Genomic DNA, 21,301 nt, shown 5'->3' with positions numbered 1-21,301 from the left:
GCCTGGGAGGGGAAACCACCGGCTGCGCCCGGGGGTCCGAGGCTGTTGCAGGAGCTCACGCTGCGCCCACCTGCGAGGTCCGTGCCGGGCTGATGCGGGCCTGTAACAGCGGAAAACCTTCGGCATCGGGCAGCAGTCAATATTATAAACAGTCAGTATTATCTAGCATGTCTTTTTTCTGCGGTCAAAATTTTTTTGGAAATAAACTCCAGGTTTTTAAAAATGCTGTATAAAGTCCTTTTCTAGCTGTTGCACTGGTAAGGGAAACAGTATAGGCGCAAGTACTGTGAAATTCTGTGGTCCCGCTCCATGTCCAATTTATGCCTTAAATCAGCATTGAATGAACTGCTTAGGAACACACTCAATCCTATCCCCTTTTTATTCTTAGCTACAGATTAAAATTTTCAGCATTTGCTGGGACTTTCAGTTGAGATGACCCGTTTTTACAGGCAAGATTCAAGTAGAAACAATTTGGGGTGACACAAAGCTTTCAGTATAGTAAAGCATCCGGACTTACTCCAGAAACAGCAACTCATTCCATCAACTTTCATATATTAAATTTTCTTTGCATTAAATAAAACCTTTTAAGAAAACTCCCCCCTGCCATTTGCAGTCCCATTCCTCGATCTGAAACTATACTGCTCAAAGAAAAGCCTATTGATATATCAGACCACTAAAAATGAAGGAATTCAGAGTATTAGAAGCCAAGGCATGCCTTCTCCCTTCTTAACTGTGTGCCATCCCCAGATAAAGCCAACGGTATAAACAATTATCTGCAAACTATGGAACAAAACTCTTTGAGCATATTAATCTACTCCCACAGCACAAATGTTTGTGCTTAAAAAGGGAGCAGAGATCCAGAGTAATTTTAATCCTGTTTCTAACGAAGACCCATCACAGCAGTATCCCCCCGCAGCGCAGGCAGGAGCACTGAGCCCCCCCATGCTGCCCCCCCAAGCCAGCGGCTCCGTGCCCAGCACAGCAGCTGGGCACCAGCTTTGCTCCCAGCACTGGGAAAGCACACGCGCATCACGCGTGCAGAGCTGCACTTTGGGTTACCTTCCGATTTCACAAAACATGAGATGTGTTTTACCTGCTGGGTGCAGCCCCAGGAGCACAGCCACGTCTCGGTTATTCAGCCTTTTTGCTCCTCTTTCTGCCCACACTGTTTTCTGATTGCCCTCCACGTCGGGAGCTCCTCGGTGTGCTTCCATCCTCCTTTTATTGACCTTTCCCTCGCCAATTTTTGGCATCATATGTACATGACAGCCCCCCTCCCTGTGAAACAGATACCTCCTGGCTCCAAGGACAGACTCACGAGCAAGAGTGCCTTCTGTTAACGTTTCACCCCCGGTGCTTGAGCAAGGCACGTGGCAGCTCTCAGGTCAGCTTCCGTGGATGCCCAGAGCTCGTGCTGCTGCCCACCGACCCCGCGTGGAAGAACATTAATGTCAATGGCAGCGACTGCTGAAACCACAGCCCCTTGTCTGAGCCTGTTTAAGTTGCAGGAAGAGATTGGCCTCCTACAGCACATGTTTGCCCAAGACACCCGTGGGCTCCCTCTCCACCGTGATTTATTGATGAGACAAACCAGGAGGAAGCCAGAGAACAGATTTGCTATCGACCTCGCTGCGGGACAACAGAGGAATTTCACCTTGCAGAGAGACAGAATTGAAACCCAGCATCCACAACATGCTCGGAAAGAGGATGCCCACGGAGAGCCCTGCGGCAACCGCCGTCCCCATCGCTTTGTGCTGCTGCCGTACGGCAGCTGTGCTAGAGAGCAGCAGGGAGCCACGTGCGGTGGTCAGTAAGAAGCGAAGGCGTTCACCAAGGGACAGCGCGCATGACCACACCAACAAGGGAAGCTCCTACCTGTGTTCACCCCCAGCCACAGCCACCGGGCGATGGTTCACCAACGAGACGACCAAGGCCTTTTTTGCCATCCTCTATCCAAGGCCGTGCTGTGCTCTGCCCGGGAGCAGGGTGTCCGCACTGTCACCCTCCCCCAGCCGCTGAGAGATGGCTTCTGGATGCAGAGGGGAGACAACATCTCTTGTAGCCTCCTTGTATTCGTTGCATTCCCTCTTCCACGATGGCAGGGTCACCGTATCAGGCTTGGCTGTCACACAGAGAACGTGCACAGGGACGCTCTGAGCGCAGAAGGGAACGAAACACCCGTGACTCACTGTAAACCAGAGCAGGTCCCAGACCAAAGACGTGCTGCAGGGATGCTGGTATCAGAGTTACAACACAGACCTTCACGCTGGAGCACAAACACACTGGACAGCAGCAAGGACTATTGACCAACGCACCGACATCTGCCCAAACAAGCACTAAGCTTTTTTTTTTTTGGCTTTGTAAGACTCACCTGCCCTTAACTGTAGCAGCCAAACAACAAACAGAGGTGAAATAGGCACATATATGTATTGTTTTCTTCTTAAAAATCAAAATATTAAGAGCACAGGAGGTAACGGGATTTCATTCTGGGCTGCATTTGATGAACAGGGGGGAGGGAGATGACTGCCGCCGGCCCCACCGCGTGCCAGCTCTGGACTGTCATCACTCCGACCTCCAGTTTCAAAGGTCGAAGGGCCACAAGCAAAGGCAAAGCTTTCCGCAGCACCCAGCCCCAAGTCCTTGCCCCAAATACCACCTTTATTTTGCTCAAGGCAACTCTCCCGCTTCTAGCAAAAAGGGACTGAGCCAGGGCAGCCGGAGCGTGCGCCGGTTTGCACCTCTCCCAAGCAGTCAATGGGGACCGGCACGGCCGTGGCAGGGCTCTGCACCACAGGGCGCATGGAAGAGGAGCGGGCCATGGGCCCGGGCCACTGCAGGGGCCACGGGCTACCACCCAGCAATTTCACAGGTCACCTGGGGAGCAGGATACGACCAGAGCCCAGGGCCCTTCCCCACCTCCTCCGTTTGAGCACAGCGGCTCTGATGCGGCGGCAGAGCCGACCCATCCGTAACACCCTGAGGCTTTCCAGCCCAACACAGATAAACACTGCTGAGGACAGAACAGATCCTTCCTTCTCCGAAACGAAGACTTGGAAAGACAATAAAGTCACGGGCCAGGCTCAGCTCTCTTCAGGGTAATGTCCTTTTTGTTTGATTTCTTGAATGGGCTGTAAGCAAGATATAGACTTTTATGCCATCTCAACGTTGACAAATAGAGCAATGGAAAGTAATAATAATTTGGGACCCACTCCTGCGAAGATCCAAGACCCAGAGCCCAGTGCAGAGACTTTGACACATCCGACCCACAGCGCGTAGGGTGTGCTCTGGAGAGACCAACGCATCTGGCTTGCCCTCCTGACCGATCTCTATCAGCAGGTCCCCAGCTTCTCTCAAATTGCTCCTGGTTCATCTGCAGAGAGTAACAAGGGGGTAAACGCCAACATTTTGGCTTTTCTTGTGCTATAAACATAACCGATGGAGCTCAACACAAAGATGAATTCTGCTAACAAGTATCACCCCAGTCCAGGTGGCACAATTAAATAGAATTTTATTTTCCATAAATATACAATCTGCATCATACCAGACAATATGCTGTGAAAAAATAAAATGTACAGAAGCAACCAACAGGACAGCTTGACCGTAGCTAAGTTCACTTGGTGACCTGGAGAACTACCTGGGTTAACACACACAACACAGAAAGAGCCACTGCAGTCTGTGAGAGAATTAAAATTGTGTATTTTGGGTCTTCTCAATTGCAAAAGTCCCCGCAGCAGGTTTCTTTTGCACAACACAGGTTTGAAAAGACATGAGCTGGCTTTCCTGGTACAAATGCTATTGGAAATGTTTACTTTGCTATATCATTACTCTATCTACTTGACGCACACAGACTGCTATCGAGAGTGGCAGGTCTCACCGCTGACGTGACATCGGATCCGTTTGACGCGGGGCTGCACGGCCACACGCGTGCCCCAGCACACAAATGCACGCGTACGTACTAACAGGAGCTTAATTCTGTTGCAACTAGTACAAGGACAAAACTGGAGTCAGAATCGATTTCACCACAGGTTCTACCGTTTAAAAAAATATTCTAGCCTAATTACCACGTTCACCAACGAGAGCACACGGGTACTTATATCTCCGAGAGGATGAGCCATGGATTTGGACTGGAAGGACAGCGGAGGCAACTCCCAACTCCTCCACCCGCTCAGCGCTTCCCGCGGCACCTCCACGCGCAGCCCGCGCCGCCCGGCCACGCGCTCCACCGCGCGGGACGCAAACAGCCGAGCGGTGCCGGGTGCGAGCAGCGAGAGGGCCGGCCAGCCGCGCCGCTGGTGGCCCCAGGGGAACGGCCAGGACCCGGCGGGACGCGGTTCGCCGAGGCCGGCGCGGCTGGTTGGGTGCCGGCAGCCGCTTCAATCCAACGGAGCTGCTGTGGGGTGCGTGTGGGGTGTGAGGTGGGGTGTTTCGGTCGGTGGTTTATTTTTTTTTTTCCTCGTCCGCTTGCTTGGTCTGGCTGCTGTTAGTCCCCCACCTCAAGTTACCTCCAGGGATGCCGGAGAGACACGGTCGCACTCCTCCCGGGACCGCAGGCTGTGCCACTGCTCCACGGCCGTCCGGTGCGCGTTGAGCATCCGGCGCCAGTGGTTGGACTCGGGGGCGCCTGTCGAGTACTGCCCGATCACGATCCTCCCAATGAAGTCGTTGCTGCTCTTCACGTTGTGCCCGTACACTGGGGAGAGCAGAAACGGAGACCGGTCAAGGCAAAAGCATCGCCTGTCTACCCGGAGCCCTGCCCCCAGAAAGCCAAACGTCCTGCAACTGCCCCCTCGCACAGCACGCCAGTGGTTTTGGTACATAACTCAGCACCTCAGAAATATTAGAGGGGCCGAATCAGGAGTTTGGAAGAAATAAGATAAGCTGTACTACGGATTGAAATACAATTCAAATAAACAGGATGCAAATCTGCAGTTACCATGATATTTAGCATGAACAGGTGAAGCAGAACCATAGAATGGTTTGGGTTGGAAGGGACCTTAAAGATCATCTAGTTCCAACCCCCCTGCCATGGGCACGGATACTTTCCGCTAGATCAGGTTGCTCAAAGCCCCATCCAACCTCGCCTTGAAGTAGAATTACATCGTGTAAACAAATGCCAAAAGCTCTGCCTGGGCATTGTGAAATGATGAAAGCAGCCGAGCAGCCCACACCTGGGTAAATGAAGCAGCAGCATCTCAAACTGTCCTCTAAATGCAAGTGTCATGAACCGTTCCAGCGCTAATCGATAGCCTTCCCAACTCACAGACAGGAATCACACATGTACAGGCTGTCAGCGGGATGTTTATACAGAAACAATTTGCCGTAATTATCGCTGCAGCTACTTGTTAAAAGTCCAGGAAAGCAACTGAGGGAGAGACATCAACCCAACACCCTGTCCTTTGGATTAGCCCAGTCTCCTGGAACAAAAGATCGCAGACAGCAGCAAACTCTAATGATGGGCCTGATCCCGGGAGAGGCTGCACGCTCCTGCCACACAGGAGCAAAAGCACTTTGTGTTCTGCAAACTGAAGCCCTGCCTCAGCTCATTAGAAAGCTGAACAAAAAGTCTGTGCAAGCTGAAGCCAGGATATCCACGGGCACTGGCTGGAATATTAAGGATTAAAAAATCTCCTCAGGAAAGAGAGGGATTTTTAAGAACAAATGTCTGCAGGGGCTCCAAATCCACCCAGGCTTGTGGAGCAAGTTCAAAGGGGGAGCACAGCCTGGCGTTGGAGCCGTGAGCGTGGCACGGAGCCGAGCGCTGTCGCCACTGCCCCTGCCAGCAGCGCCAGCTCTCCGGGGCTGCTGGAAACCAGCGCTGGCAGCAAAGCCACATTTGGGATCCCTCACGGCAGCACCCCCTGAGGCAGCGCGCACCCTTCCAGGCAGGCAGGACACCGAGCACTAAGCGCTCAACCTCGCTTTTAGCCACGCATCTCTGTCAAGGCTGTGTATTTCCTATTATAACGTATCCCACAATTAATTAGCGTTATTTTAATGTGCTACTCGGTATATCTACCATCTCCATACTCTGCAAAGGCTGGGTCCTAGCTACTGCACCAAAACGGGATCTTGCTCTGGGTGACTCAGGTGCCACCTGCCAGCGCAGTCCCAAAATCAAGCTGTGCAAGGTTACATCTTGCTTTATACCTTCCAACAGCTCTGACACACACAGTTTATGGGCTGAGGTGCTTCTGCTCGTAAAACTACCTGGGGATATTTTTGGTAACAGCAAACCTTCAAATGTCCAAATAATTTCTCCAAATAATTGCTCTAAAAAGAAATTACTTTGAAACTCAGAGCATTGTAAGTCTATCTTCAAACTACAGTTAAGAATGAATTGGGGGGTAGGGCCCCCTCCCCCGTGAGGAAGACTGCATCTCTGCTGTTTGTCGCCATCAGTCATCTAGGGGTGATGCCATCAGCTCCCTGCGACGTGCCGCCGATGAAGTGCCCCTGTCAAGAGCCCAGGCTGATGTTGTCTGGAAAGGCCACCTTCTGAGGACGTGGTGAAGAATTTTAAGCCATCTATCTCCAACTAGTACACACCTTGTCAGAGTTATTAACGAGTTCTCCTACAAGGCAATGGATCATAATTGTAGCTAGTATGACTATGCTAAATGTCCTGCTATGATTTATTAACCTAGAGAAATCAAATATTGTGATAAAACTAGATAAAAGTACGCCCAAACCAAATGCCTCCCTTATTTTTTATATAGGATTTTTTTTTCCTTTTTTTCCATTCTTTTATTCCAGAATGAAAGAAGATGAAGCCTAATCCTGGGAAACAATACCAAATAATTTAAACCAAGAAGTCTTAAAGGCCATCAATTAATCACATGATAAATTAACAGTGGGGATGTACCCCCAGGCATACCAATTCTTCAAAAATAATCCATGTCAGGACTGTAAAATGAGTAGTTTTAGTTTAGGGTGTGCTGAGGGGACTGTTATTTTACTGTTGATCCAAGTATTCTGAATTCTTGTAAAGCATCTTGCTAATCTCATCGCGTCAGGTAATTAGCATGTTGATTCCTTTAGGGTATTAATGGGCTAATTATACAAGCATTGTTGCTTCTATCGTTAACTAGTTTAGATAGCACCGAGAGAATTCTCTTCCCTTGCTGAAGAACAGGGAAGACATTTTCCAAGGCCAAATGCTTATTCACACACAGACCGTAAGAGGTGGCACTAGATTCGACCCCAAGTTTACAGACTCACAGCTTCACCGCAGCAGCTTTCTCAAAAGATGAGATCTTTGTGTGCCAAAAATTCAGCTTCACTCATCAGTTCACGAGCCTTTAAAACTCAAGGACATGCCTTTCTCAAAGGCCAATTGCTTTATTCCACTCTTAAAATGGCCAGTATTTGCTGAGCAAATTTGCTGATGGTTGAGCTGCACAGAGTTGTTGCGTGGACCTTACCCAGGAGAAGGTGCTAAAGTTGGCATCGCAAAAATAAGCCCTTTGCTCACATTCAGGAGCACAATTTTCCCTGTTGCTGCCACCGGTTCTTCCAAGAACAGCTTGGAAAGGAAAACTGTAGGAGGCCATAAGGCCAGGTGAGAAGCTGGAAGCAGAGGCTGGCTGTGTCGCTGGCACTCGCTGCACCACGGGCTCCCGTCCCGGTGCGGGGGGGGAGCAGCTCTCCCCTTGTCCTTCCTCTGCTGCAGCAGTCACTTCTCTTCTCAACAGATGAGGAACCGTGTCCTCGCATGCCAACGAGCATGCGCTGGCCATTACGCTTACTACACCATTTACGCTCATGCCTGACGCTCCAGTCTGCTCCAAAGCCCGGCAGAAGGGGTTAACATCACACTCTCCATACAGACCCCGTACGCACCACTCGTGTCCCGACCAGGACCCCCAGGCGCTCGGACACGACCCCAAAATGACAACTTTTGAAGATGCAAGGGGAGCCGCACACCGTTCCGGGGCTGAGCCCTGCCCCGGCTGGACGGGGACCCGCCGCCGCAGCAGGTATCCGCGGGAGACCCGCGCGCCCCTTTGAGCGGGAACACCCTGCAGGCTGCGCGGGGGCCACCAGCCTGGGGCTGGGCAGGCTCTGCCGGAGCCCCTCGGCTTTTCGCGCGCGCGTAGCGACCCACGCACCGTGGCTGGAGTCCCGCCCGCAGCGGAGCCAACTCCACGCAAGCTCACGCCTTCAGCCTCGGGAGGAAAAAAGCTCCCGCTCTTTCCTTTCAGCTTCTTCCACAACAGGCGGAGGTGGAGAAGCCCCCGCGGTCCGGCCGACGGGTGCTGCACCGCACTCTGAGCGCAGGTTACGGTACAAGTGGACCGAGCTGTGTTCCCTGATGTCTGAGCATCCCCTTCCAGAGCCTGAAAGGAGCTCAGAGTAGGTTTCAGATTAAATCTGCCCTTGGCCACAAAAAACAGTAACTCTGTGGAGCTGCCCAGAAGCAGAAAATGAGGTAGTTATCATTTGGCGTTTTCAGACTGACCCAGACTCTGCTTATAGACAGGTAGACACTGCTTTCCATTTAAGAAACCTATTTTCCTGACAGAAACTACACACCTGATCTCATGAGCTCTTTTTCCACCATCACAGTAATTTACACAATAGCAACATCCATTTCCAGGCCAACACAGAGCAAAAAGCAATTAAGGAAGCAGAGTTCAAACCAATTCCTTCTGCAGCTGCTCTTTACTCAGGGATTCTTTTGGAAACAGAAAGGCTTCTTTAAAAAAAAAAAAAAATCTCTTTATAATAGAAATGCTGAAATATAAAAGCAAAGTGGGTTCACTTATGTCCATTAAAAGGGCTGAAGTAATGCGATTGTGGTGGGTTGACCCTGGCTGGGTATCAGGTGCCCACCAAAGCTGCTCTGTCACTTCCCCCCTCAGCTGGCCAGGGGAGAGAAAATATAATGAAAGGCTCATGGGTCAAGATAAGGACAGGAGAGATCACTCAGCAATTACCGTCATGGGCAAAACAGACTTGACTTGGGGAAATTAGTTTAATTTATTACCAGTCAAATCAGAGTAGGATAATGAGAAATAAAACCAATTCTTAAAAACACCTTCCCCCCCCCCCCCCCCCCCCCTTCTTCCTGGGCTTAACTTTACTCCTGATTTTCTCTACTTCCCTCCTGCAGCGGCGCAGGGGGATGGGGAATGGGGGTTGGGGTCAGTTCACCACACGTTGTCTCTGCTGCTCCTTCCTCCTCAGGGGCAGGACTCCTCACACTCTTCCCCTGCTCCAGCGTGGGTCCCTTCCACGGGCTGCAGTCCTTCAGGCACAGACTGCTCCAGCGTGGGTCCCCCACGGGGTCACAAGTCCTGCCAGCAAACCTGCTCCGTGGGCTCCTCTCTCCAGGGGTCCGCAGGTCCTGCCAGGAGCCTGCTCCAGCGTGGGCTTCCCACGGGGTCACAGCCTCCTTCGGTCACCCACCTGCTCCGGCGTGGGGTCCTCCCCGGGCTGCAGGTGGAGATCTGCTCCACCGTGGACCTCCCTGGGCTGCAGGGGGACAGCCTGCCTCACCATGGTCTTCCCCACGGGCCGCAGGGGAATCTCTGCTCCGGCGCCTGGAGCACCTCCTCCCCCTCCTTCTGCACTGACCTGGGGGTCTGCAGGGCTGTTTCTCTCACATGTTCTCACTCCTCTCCGGCTGCCATTTCTGCACTGCACCAACTTTTTTTCCTTCTTAAATCTGTTATCCCAGAGGCACTACCACTGTCACTGATTAGCTCGGCCTTGGCCAGTGGTGGGTCTGTCTTGGAGCCGGCTGGTATTGGCTCTGTCGGACATGGGGGAAGCTTCTAGTAGCTTCTTACAGAAGCCACCCATGTAGCCCCACCACCACCAAAACCTTGCCACACAAACCCATTATAGTGAGGTAAATAAAACATTTTCATGTTATATACTTATCGATGCAGCACTCCTAAACGATCCATTTCAAACTGATGGGGGCCTGGGTGCTACATGAAACTTTTCTTTGGGGTAGGAAACTTTTCTGCAGGGCTCCAGCGCAGGAGGGGTGGCTGGGTCGCACCCCCAGCCTGGCTGCCGCGCTCCTCGCACGGCTGAGCAGCACGGCACAGCGGGTACCAGGCACTGCACAGCCCAGAGCTGCACCCCAGCAGTGGCAGGGACTGCCAGGAGATGCGATGGGACTTGGAGCTCCAATATTTGGCTCCAGGTGCAACTCCAGCCTGAGCTTTCCCTTGTCTCCTACCAACAGCGGTCACGTGGAATTGCTTTTCAGTGGTCAACAGTTTCGCATGTCGCTATGTAACCTGGCACTTGCCTCTGACCCGTGAGCTTGCCTGGGTGGCATCAGCCCCAGCACTAGATCCAGCTAAAACGCTCTTTATCTTCCCCTTTGCCTCTACACTGAGACTTGCAAACCGAGTACCTGTAAAGGGCACGACTGCAAAGTATTTGTGATTTGTGAGTTATGTGCAATAGTAAAATTTAAGCTGGCATTTCAGATACTAATTCATCCTTTGATAGAACATATTGGCAGCCTTGAAATGGCCAGGAAGGAGCACTAATTCAGAAAATTTCCTTAAGCTAACTTCAAGGCTATCAGTACCATTTATGTGACGGGGGACAAGCTTTATGCAGAAGCACCTTGCTCAGCTGGGGCCAAAAAGCATCTGCATCTCCTGAAAACCCTCTGCCAGATGTGCCCAGCAGTTACTCAGCAGTTACGGCCACGCTGCACCACCGAGTACGGCCGCACAGCACCTCTGCTGCCGCCTGCAGCTGCCGGAGCACCTGCTGCAGCCTCGCCTCTACCACTGCCTCGCCGGGAGTACCGGGCAGACAAATCTCAGCACGCTGGAGCGGGTGGGAGCTCCGGCACAAATAATGTAACTCTTCTTCAGTCACCTACATCAGTCACCTGCAACGCAATCAAAACCATTTAACTCGGAGAGAAGAAAAACAACAAGCAAGAACGTGCCTCTGTTTTTCATCTGCCTTCTTACTCAGGCTAAACATCAAGCAGAACATCCTCACTGAGTTTATACCAGTCTGCCATTAGCTTATTTACAGCACACCACCACCCACTCGCTAACTGCCCCCAAAGTTTTTTCTTTTTTCTTTTTTTTTTTTTTATGAATGCAATTTGATTGCATCCTGCATATTTTAAAACGCCTTAAATAACGGAGCACCCCTCGGTGCGGCTCAGGCGCACCACTCCGACACAGGACGTTGCAGCACAACATGCCAGCCGGCACGATTACAGAGCCAGCCTGCTGCTGCGGGGCGCATTTCCCAGCACAGCAGACACAGCCACAGGAACCAGCTCCCCAGTGGAAGAAACCCCAGAGGAATTAGAGGGCCCTGCCCTTTTCCTTTCCACTACAGGATAAAGCTATTCAATCTAAATACTAGGGAGCAAAAATCCAGCTTAATTTTTATAGCTGGTCTAGAGGAGAAGATTGGGCGCCTGGGTCAATCATCAGGCATGAAAGTCGTTAAAAACATCCTACCCATTATTATACACCTGCAATCGCTGTTGCCACAGCCTGTAAAAGCTTCATCTGATACCCTTGGCCCCCCAGGTTAGAAAGTGAATAAACACCTACATGGTAAATATTCTTACTGCAAGGGCTTTGCAGCACAGGCACACCGAACCCTGCAGCCCAGAGACGCGACTGCACCCCTACAGCCGTGCCTGCTGCCGGCTGGCGTTGTGCTGTGAGCTGCAGAACCCACAGCCAGAAACCTTCAGCCATCAGCGTCCCGCTCCGGCGGCCACGCTGCACGCTGTGCCCAGCTGCATCCTCGGATTACAGCCAAACCAGGGGAAAAGGGAAAAATAAGCCAAGACGTGCCCGAGGCTGCACACAGGCAATTGAGCGGCAGAGTCTCCCTGAGGACACAGGTCTCCCGAGACCATGGGGTCTCTCTGGCAGGAACCGCGATCCTGTTAGCACTGACCCATCAACGCTCCCTGCACTTCCCCTCTTTAGTCTCAGGGCTCGGCGGGGTCTCAAAAAGTGCCCTATTTCACATGCTCACACCGCTCACGCAGGCAACGCTTCATCCCTCATCCTTTGCAGGCGGAATCCAATGCTCAGCCTTTTCCACGCTGGCCGCTGTGCTCTGCCATCAGCTACTGGGTCTGAGCTGTCAGGTCAAGAAGGTCTGAAAACTACTTCTGAACTCCTTGACATCAATATTAAAAAGCTGTTTAGCTCAAAGAGGGTGCTGCTAGGAGCAGGCAGCAGCAGGACTAATGATGCAAGCTGTGAAGATCACAGGTATGGACCAAATTCTGCCCCTTGCTCCTCACGCGTGGCCCATAATATTTAGTAGGGAAGAGAGAAAAGCACAGGAGAAGATGCAGTGGTTTCACATTTATCAATTTAATCTCTATCAGGCTCTGATGTGCACATAAATCTCGCTTCCCAGCATCTCCTCCACGAGGCTGCTCCCTGCAACGTCTGTGCCTGCCCTGCTCCAGAGGGAACTGGAACCGCTTAAGCGCATGGCCGAATCCTGGCCACGCACGGACCCACCGCAGCTCCAGCATCCAGCTGCTGCTCCACGTGGGAGAACACCACCACACCAAGGAAACTCTCTTTGGAAAACCATTTCCCTCCTCGTCCTCCTGCGAGGGCAGCCCCTGTGCTCTGGCTGGGGCAGCCTGGGAAGGGGACCCCACGGACGCACCCGACGGAGCGCCCCAAGCCACGCACTTGGCTAATTGGGGTCTGGCCTCAGACAGGGAGAGGAAAGTCCTGTAGGAGGGCGCAGGGGAAACGCGAAAGCACAAGCGTGTCTTGCACAGATCTCAAGGACGCACAGGGATGACGCCTCATGAAATTATCTCATCAGGAGAAACTGGAATAACAGACTGCATGCATCTATTGCAGCAGCCCAGAGGATATTGAAAAGGAGTATCTACAGTTGGCTTTTTCCACCTCCAACTCCCTGTAATTTTTTTTTTTTTTTTAAATCACATCTTAATTCTCTGCAGTATGGGCCCCAGATCCAACAAAGCACATGAATGGCTTCATCCCTATTTATACACCTCACACGAACAGGCTCCCACACCGATGCCGTACAGCACCCGCAGACGAAGGCAGGGATGGCCACGCGGGAGACGCAGCCTCTGCCAGCACGTTCACGCGTCTCCTCTGACAGCCACGGGGCCAGGCATAGGCATTTCATTTCCAGACACGGCTCCACCGCCCAGAGCGGCTACTGCCACTGAGATTTTTCCTCATTTGATACACAGAAAGATTACGGCCTTGTGAGACGTTTGAACAATTTCTTTCACCACGGCATGAGCCAAACAAGATGAAACGCTGGGGTCGAGAGAGGCATGACACTGCTTAAATTAATGGGCTTGGCAAAATGAGCAAGCGCTGACAATCAGCCTGGAGAGAGGAGGTTTTGCTCCTTTCTTTAGGAGAAAAAGATTCCCCCAAAATTCCAGAGAGCTCCAGGACAGGCGGTTTCTGCCATGTCTGCAGTGAGGTACTGTTGTTAACTAAGTCAGTCTCCACTTGAAGAATCTAATTTTGCCTTCTAAGCAAGCAACAGATTGGCTCAGGAAGCGTCAGCATCTTGTTGCTCTCACCGGGATTAATAGCGTTTCACTCCTCCTCGTTAAAGCAGCCAGTCTGCTGCAAAAAGCCAGATCCATCCCTGGAGCATCTTCCCTGAGCGAGCCCAGACCAGGATCGGGGCCGCAGGACCGCACGCAGCATCTCCGGCCGACCCTCGCTGCCTGCTCCGCTCCCGCCCGCTCCAGGCTGACCAACAGCACCTCTCACGGACACCAGCGAGCCACCGGTGGGGATCTGGAGGATGGAGAGCAACGGGGACCTTCCTCCTCCCGGGAGGGTTTCGAAGCCCGGGCGTCGTACCCGCTGCGGAGAGGCTCTGCCAGGCAGGGTGGTCTCCGGGAGGCCGAGGTCTCCTGCTGCCAGCGCACCTCCCCATGCCCCTCTCCCACCACCCCAAGAACAGGAGACGTCCTCGTAAGACCTGCTGGGTCACCTCGTGTGCCCGCAGGGCCCGGAGCAAAGCAGCCAGGACTGCGGGAGGCACCGGCCGGGAGCGCTCTGCTCTCCCCAGACCCGAGCACGGACCATATGGTGTCTCCTGCATAAATATATGAAGTATTTTATAACGCCAGACACAAAGGCCAAATTCTGATCTAAATTAAACAGGTGTAAATCCCCAGAAAATCCAGTGCTGACATCAATGTTTTTTTCCCCTTTGGCTAAGATAGGATTACACAGGTTTAAGCGCAAGATTAGATTCTGTTTCTGAGCTCCAGATATGTGGAATATACAGACAGTCCAATACTTCAGAAACACACATCTAATAGACAACAAGAAACAATTTTCTAGCAGCAAGTTGCCTAATAATCTATCCATCCAAGAGATGTTACAGTGTCCAACATGATAGCATTTCAAAACAGAAACCACTTCTTCCTCCTGTGGTCCAGCACAGGGAAAAAAAACCAGTTTCATTTGCCTCACATATTAGAGGAGATTTTTTCTCCCCAATATATGTGTGCAAAAGACAAAGTGCCTGAATATTTTCTGTGAGAAAGAAAAAGCAATAGGTGAAAGAGAGATGAGCATCTGAAGCAGCAAGTCAAAATGTAGATCTGTAATGACCCCAAACACATCGCAGTTTCCATCCCTGCAAACAGGCACCTAAAGACGATGCTGATATCTGAAGGTCATGCTTTCACATGGCTAGGCAAATCAAAATTCAGGTGTATTTCTGGAGAAGCCTGAGGACAAAACCATTATCAGCCTTCAACCTGCTCAGCTAATTGGGACACTTGGAAATCAGCCTGTTAATTACAAAAATACCATTAAAAAGCCTCACTATCTCTGCATCCCATTCATGGGACTTTTACAAATCCCGTGCAGCGCAGGCAAACGCCAAAAGCATCACCTTGTCTCCAGCATCTACACCGCAAATCTGACCACCAGAGCTGATGGGGAAAAAATGAAGAGTTTTAAGATCTGAGGAGCTTCAGCTGTCTTCTCCTCAACCAGGACTCAAGCTACCTGGAGGCCCAGTATGAATCCTAGTTAGTTTTATTTCCAGCTGCGATGGGTAAGTGTGGGTCTGAGCTGTAAGCCTTTGGCACAGCAGTTTGCCCCTCCGCCTAACCTGGGCTCTCTTGAAAGGTGAGGTCTGGAGCTGATGACCACCTTCAGCCTTGGCCCATCTCCATACAGCCTTTTCTGCCAGACCAGGGCTGCTCTCCGCGCCCCCATCCCCACCGCCACCGACTGCCCCAGACACTCTGTCACGTGGATCAAGAGCATCCCAAAATACTTTCTATTGAACGTTCAAAAAATGCTCACTAGACAACATACAAAAACCAAACTGGTCTGCACCAGAGCATCTCCAACATCCCCGGGAGCGAAGCGTGACAGCGGGCCAGAGCTGTGCTCACCAGTGCCATTAGTGACCATTTATTCCAGGCAGAGAAACATCCCAAACCATCCACTTCCAACAAGGAGGCAGGATTTCAAGGAAGACCCAATTCCTCTCCTCTCAAGCTGTCATGCTACAAAAGGAATAAATACGCTCAAACAAGCAGTAGTTCTTCAAAAGGAAAATGTTTCAGTGAAAGTAAACCAAACTACCCAGAACCGCACCATTAGCAACACACACCGACAATGAATTTCTTCCCTTCTAAAAACTCAAACTTCATTAAATGGTCCTTAAATTTTCCCAAAGGCCAAGGGAAAGGGAAAATGAGCCAATAGAGGAACCAGGTATATTGCTATTGAACAGCAATCTGTTATTTTAATCAAGTACTGACTATTAACTGGAAGTTAATTAGAGCCCTGGGATAAAGCATCAAAGCGATCACCAGCAAAGTGAAGACACGTGCTGTTACAGCACTCAGTGCACGGAGATGCTTGATGGTATTGTCAGCACCCCTCTGCAGTAGCAGTTGAAACCACAGGTATAGGTGTGCAAAGTCTCAACGTTCAACAACGCACCCTCAGCAACTCAAATACCTTGAAAAAGAAATAAAATGAAAAAAAATGGTCCTAAATCTTTATAGAAAACAGAGACACAGTCCATTTTTAAAACATATTGAAAAGTGAAGATAATCATATAAGATCCTACGAATGGTTCAGAAGACAGAGTGCCTGTGAGCTGCGTCCTCAGCCAGTACTCACCAGCTGTCATGCACGTATCGAGACCGATCTCTTCATCGAGGAGCAAACCCTGCCCCAGCCTGCTTCCCTCCTCTGGGCAGGGCATCCTGTCCTGCTGGAGCCACGGCCACCTTTCCCACGGGAACGGTGCAGCGGGACGAGCCCCACCACTGCTCTCCGTCAGACACCATCAGCCCCGATGCTTGTCCCAGCTCCAGCTACGCTCTCAGCCAGGTCAGACAGCAAAGCAGGTTTTCCCTCTGCGTTTGCACAGACGGTACCCAGAGCACAAAAATGATTTTTCCCTCTTTGGGGACCCTGCTTGCTTCACGAGACCTGGGGATCCCATCATGTGAATACGTACAAGAGCTTATTTAGATGGAGAAAGACACACAGAGTCACTACGGGACCTCAGGGAGATACATATTACCTAACTGTGAGCGCTGAAGGTTGTATTTTTTATGGTAAGTCATCAAAAGATGTTAACGAGTCACCAAGATGCGGTTTGCCCTGAAGCGCTGGTGTTTTTTATTGGGCCATCTGGGTTTTACTGCAACGCAAACAGCGTTACCAACGATTGTTATTAACAACATTATAATCATTAACAAAATACCACAGTGCTCGGATTTCAGGTGTCATCTTACCTCCTGCTGCACAGCCCAGGCTTTCTGAAAGTTAGGCTGGGATTTAGAGGACAGCCTGCCCAAAATCCCTCAGCGCGGAGAACATGGTGTCTCCAGGCGCCCAGCATCTAGCCCTCCTGAGCACAGAGGCTGCAGTTGCACCTCAAATATCCTTTTTTCTGCTTGGAAATGACCTCGGGCAGCAGCTGACAGCCCTGCTGCCAGGGCCAAACTCCACCTTCCCCTTACCATGGGACAAAGAATAATTAACACCTTTGTTCACAGGTATACGTGGTTAGGACAACATACTGGTTTTTAAAGCCTGCCCCATTTCTCTGCAAGAGGTGAACCCATGACTTGCTTGCACTCGAGCAGATGGTGGCACATGGGGGATATGCGTCAAGTTGCCAAAAACCAAAAAGTGGAAAAAAGAACCGCCCAAAAAAGTGCATTTCTGTTACAGATGCTCATTACCTAGGCAACATGTTTGATGGAGTAAATGAAAATCAAACATCATCTCCACTAGCTGTCGCCTCACTCATCATTTTTTCTGTCGGGACATTAGTCTTGTTATGAGTATCAGTCACTTTCCTGGTTTTAGCCTCTTTTGGTGAGAAGCTGTGAACAGACGATACTTGCAGCAGCGATCCTGACCCTGGATGCCTCTTCCTGGAGAGGACATCTCCACCTGAGCTCATCCCACCTCATTTCAGGCACTAAACTGGGACACGTGAGTTCGTGACAGCTCCAGTAAGCATCTGAGCTAGGAACAGAGGGGAAGGCAGAAAGACAGCTTGTACAAGGTGTCCTGCACCAACATGGAAGGAGAAACATTTTGGTCTGTAAATGCCAATAATTTACCGTGTTGAATCCTAGTATGTCCAAGGAGGAGGAAAGATCTAAGAACTAGCCCAACCCTCCCCAAATCTTGGCTAATGGAGATCTCACCCTGTGCACCCCATCTTGGAGGCACCCACTGCCTGTCTCCTAGTCCAGCTGCACATCAACCCTGCGTTTGGTCCAAAGTCCAGCTCTCCAGAGCACCACCAGGAAGGCAGGGAGCAGAACGGTGCTTTTCAGAAAACCATCCATCCAGTGTTTGCGCACACAGTCCTTGCTGAAGTCACAGCAAAAAGGTCCATAAATTCTTACTGCAGTGCACTAAACCCAGACAGTTTGATTCAAGATGCACAGGAGAAAAATACACAGGGAAAAAAAAAATTAATCTTACTTTGTCTAGATAGTGCTTTACTTTGCAGTGTGGTACCAGCCACACAGAGGGAGCCAGGAGTCTCAGCTGATAGGGACTGGCACGGCTCCACTGCTTTCCAGTGAAGCCAAGCCAATGTAAAGACAGCTGCAGACTGAGTCCAAAATACGAAGCCACAAAAAAGGTTCCTTTAAATTATTGAAGATATACTCACATTTGTGGCTCCCAGGACTGCTTTTACAGCTCTCTCTCCATTCAAAGCATCATCATGCACCCTTCAAGCAGGATTATTTTCCTTCTCAATTGGACTTTGACTCAACAGCAAATTTAATTAACTGACCTAATGGACTAGAGCTGTGGATTGAAAAAAATAAGAAATAAAAAACAACTCCCACAAAACACGCAACAGAAAGAACCACCACTGCAGCCAAAAAAAACCCCAAGTAGAAACAAAAAACCTAGAGGAAAAAAATGTGGCTTATGCTCCTGCTCTGTAGAGATGCAAAATAATAAAAAGATCCTCATGTTGCGAGGTACAGCTTCTCCATTCTGGCAACCATTTGCTCTTTATTGTCTTTTAACAAAAGATCCCAAAGCCCTTTACAAGCTTTTAAGCTGTGCAATACCCTAACATGCCAAGAAGGCAGCTATATGGGGAATACCACCATCCCCATCCCAGAACCTCAGCCAAGCTGCACGCTGATACTCATTTTATTAAATCCTCATAGATGCACACAGGAAGAAACTGGCGCTGCACTCCCTGTTGGGGACACACTTCCACCAACATCTGGAGCACCTCCATCACTTAGGTGAACACTGAATGTGGCTCAGCATCTTCACCACCACTATGTCCCCTGAACCACCTCACTCCCACGACACCGCAGATGCCTGTGCAGGAGCCCTGATTCAAAGGTCCTCACAACAAGACGGGCTCTTGGCTCCTCTAACAACGGGAGGCAGCGCAGGCACCGAACCAGCAGAAGACTGTACACACGACAACGTGACCAGCACCTCTGGCTCCAGCTATATCTTGGCTACGCAAACCACGTATCTCAAACGACAGAGTCCCGACCACAGCAAAAGCAGCGAGCCCAACGATGCCCACGGCAGTGCCATGCCCGAGCTGCGCGTCGCCCTTCGGTCCGAGAGTGGCCACGAGAACCTGGCCCTGCAGCTCCTCCGAAAGGCTCTGCAGGCTCCTTCCCAGCTTCGGAGCTGCTGGTGACATTTCTGGCCTGGGCTTATTTATTGCAGCGTTTAAAGCAGGCAACACGTCACTTAGAAAGTGAAGCGCCACTTAAAAGGCACACCACTGAAATCTGACTGCATTACATATGATTATAAATCAGCTAACTTCCCACTGACTTATTTGAGAAGACGTCAATTTGCACAGAAAAAAATAATCAGACATCCACTCATTAATGCTAACTTCATCAGCTATGGTGAGGAGCAGCATATTCCCCTCACCCTTCTGACTGCATAGAGCTGCTACTCTGCCTTTTCTTCTTCTATTAGGAAAAGGGGAAAACAAAGAAAAGAGTATTTCGTGCCTGTCACAATATCACCTGATGGAAGCTTCCAAGAACAAATTCATCATTGCACATGCAAGGTAGAGTCAGGGTGACGTGCATGCAAAGCAATGATTAATTATAGACTTTTTGCTGAGGAAATTTCTGAGCATGAAGGGCAAAATTTAAATTGCTGATCAGCATCGCTTTTGTTATAACATGTTTGGAAACAAACTAATGGGTTGGAATTAGGCTCCTTGTACCAGCTTTGACACGTGTATCTGCCATGTAAGAAATAAAATTAAAAAACACTTCAAAATATGTTCTTTCAGATGCAGATTCCTTTCTCTTCATCAAAAGATGGTGAGTAATGGGTGGAAAGCTGCCAAAAAAAACGTGTTTGTGAAGCATGGGAGCCCAGCGTGGCAGAAGAGCGTGGGTCCCAGCGCCCAGCCCCTCTGCTCCTCCAGAGAGCAAGAAGGTCCGACCCTGCTCCTGACGGTGCCCGAGCTCCACAGCACACGTAGGCTGGGTGAAGTCACGGCATGGGAGGGAAACCCCCCGCTTCCTGGGGGTCCCTGCAGCCCCGCTCAAGGCTTCCACGCTGTGGAACGGCAGAAAAGGCCACCGGCCGCACTGGGTCCACGGCCTCCGTTCAGCTCCACCGCCGCTGCCCAGCCTGCGGGCGAGAGCACGGCTGGGGACTCGTCCCTGTGCTCTGCTACTCCCGCTCCGAGCAGCACGCCCAATTGCCAGTTCCCACTGACTAGAGAATTCTATTCGTGCCTAGAGAATAAAAATAGGAGATACAGAAATTGTTCAAAAATAGGAAGTCCTAACCCAGCCAAACATCTCCTGCGCTGACAAAGCTCTCGGTGAGGTTAGCTCTGGGACTCCTCCTGGCCCACAGCCTGCGTCTTGGTCTAGCTCAGCTGTGCCACGCGGGGCTTGGCATCGAGTCGAAGCCCTTTAAAAATAAAGGCGTGAACAAACCTGCTTACAAAACAGGCGAAGTCAGTGTCAAAACACCTATAGCTGCATCATCTCACTGGCAAATTATGTCAAGAACCAGAAGTTATCTTTGCCAGTGTTTGGGCTCTGGGATCATTCAATACTTCCCTCTCATTCCTCTAATTTTTGACTTTATGCCCAAGCTGGTTGCCGCTGAGAAGTGCAATTAATGCCTCCTCCTCCTCCTCTGCACAAAAGCATTGCCAATGGCACCAATTAAGCACAGGACCCACGAGGTGTGCTCCCAGCCAGCCCCAGCCATCAGGTGGCAATGCTGGGAACAGCTTCTGCAGAGGACGGAGCGCTAATTAGGCTTCCCTGGAGACCCCAGCGATGGTCACCCCTTGCAGGGTGGCTACTGGGACAGACACCGTGCCGCACAGGCTCATCTGCACACCCACAACTGCTCCTTTGTTCACCTCGGAGGCAACCATGACCGTGCCGAGTGGGTAACACCACCACATTTACCTGTGAACACTAGGCTGGCATTCTCCAGTTCTTCCTGTGGAACCTTGAAGCTGAAGGACTCATTGTAGAAGGGATCTATCGTCCCCCGCATGCAGGAGGTCTTCTTGGTTTTTGTTAATTTTAAGCCATGAACAAGCTGAATTTTCACAAAGGGATCTGACAAAAAACACAAAACACAGGCTCTGCAGTACAGGTGTCGTGAGTCAGTACCGCGCTTCGTGAAGGTTGGGCACCGCAGGGATGGACCATGCTGGAAAACAGCATTTGGAAATGACTGGGACTTGTACCACCGCGCCGTTCCCAGGGACTTGCAGTGGAGACAAAAGTCAGGCAGCTGGATTAAAAACACTCGCTGCCAAA

At 50.8% G+C, this 21,301-nt stretch overlaps 1 protein-coding gene across 3 annotated transcripts in view; it reads right to left on the bottom strand.

The window, feature by feature from the left end:
* Positions 1-3,491: 3,491 nt before the first annotated feature.
* The window catches only part of SYT17 (synaptotagmin 17), a 41,107-nt gene continuing 23,297 nt past the window's right edge, over positions 3,492-21,301 (bottom strand). For all 3 annotated transcript variants that reach the window (XM_030002391.2, XM_030002392.2, XM_030002390.2), the window contains 2 exons: positions 20,942-21,097; positions 3,492-4,690 (listed from right to left, as the gene is read on the bottom strand). In XM_030002391.2, coding sequence (XP_029858251.1) covers positions 4,494-4,690; positions 20,942-21,097 — 353 coding nt within the window. In that variant the 3' untranslated portion in view covers positions 3,492-4,493. The remainder of the gene's footprint in view (positions 4,691-20,941; positions 21,098-21,301) is intronic.

Source organism: Aquila chrysaetos, chromosome 25 (assembly GCF_900496995.4).
Source record: "Aquila chrysaetos chrysaetos chromosome 25, bAquChr1.4, whole genome shotgun sequence".
NCBI lineage: Eukaryota > Metazoa > Chordata > Aves > Accipitriformes > Accipitridae > Aquila > Aquila chrysaetos.
This window is presented reverse-complemented; position numbering and strand designations above follow the sequence as displayed.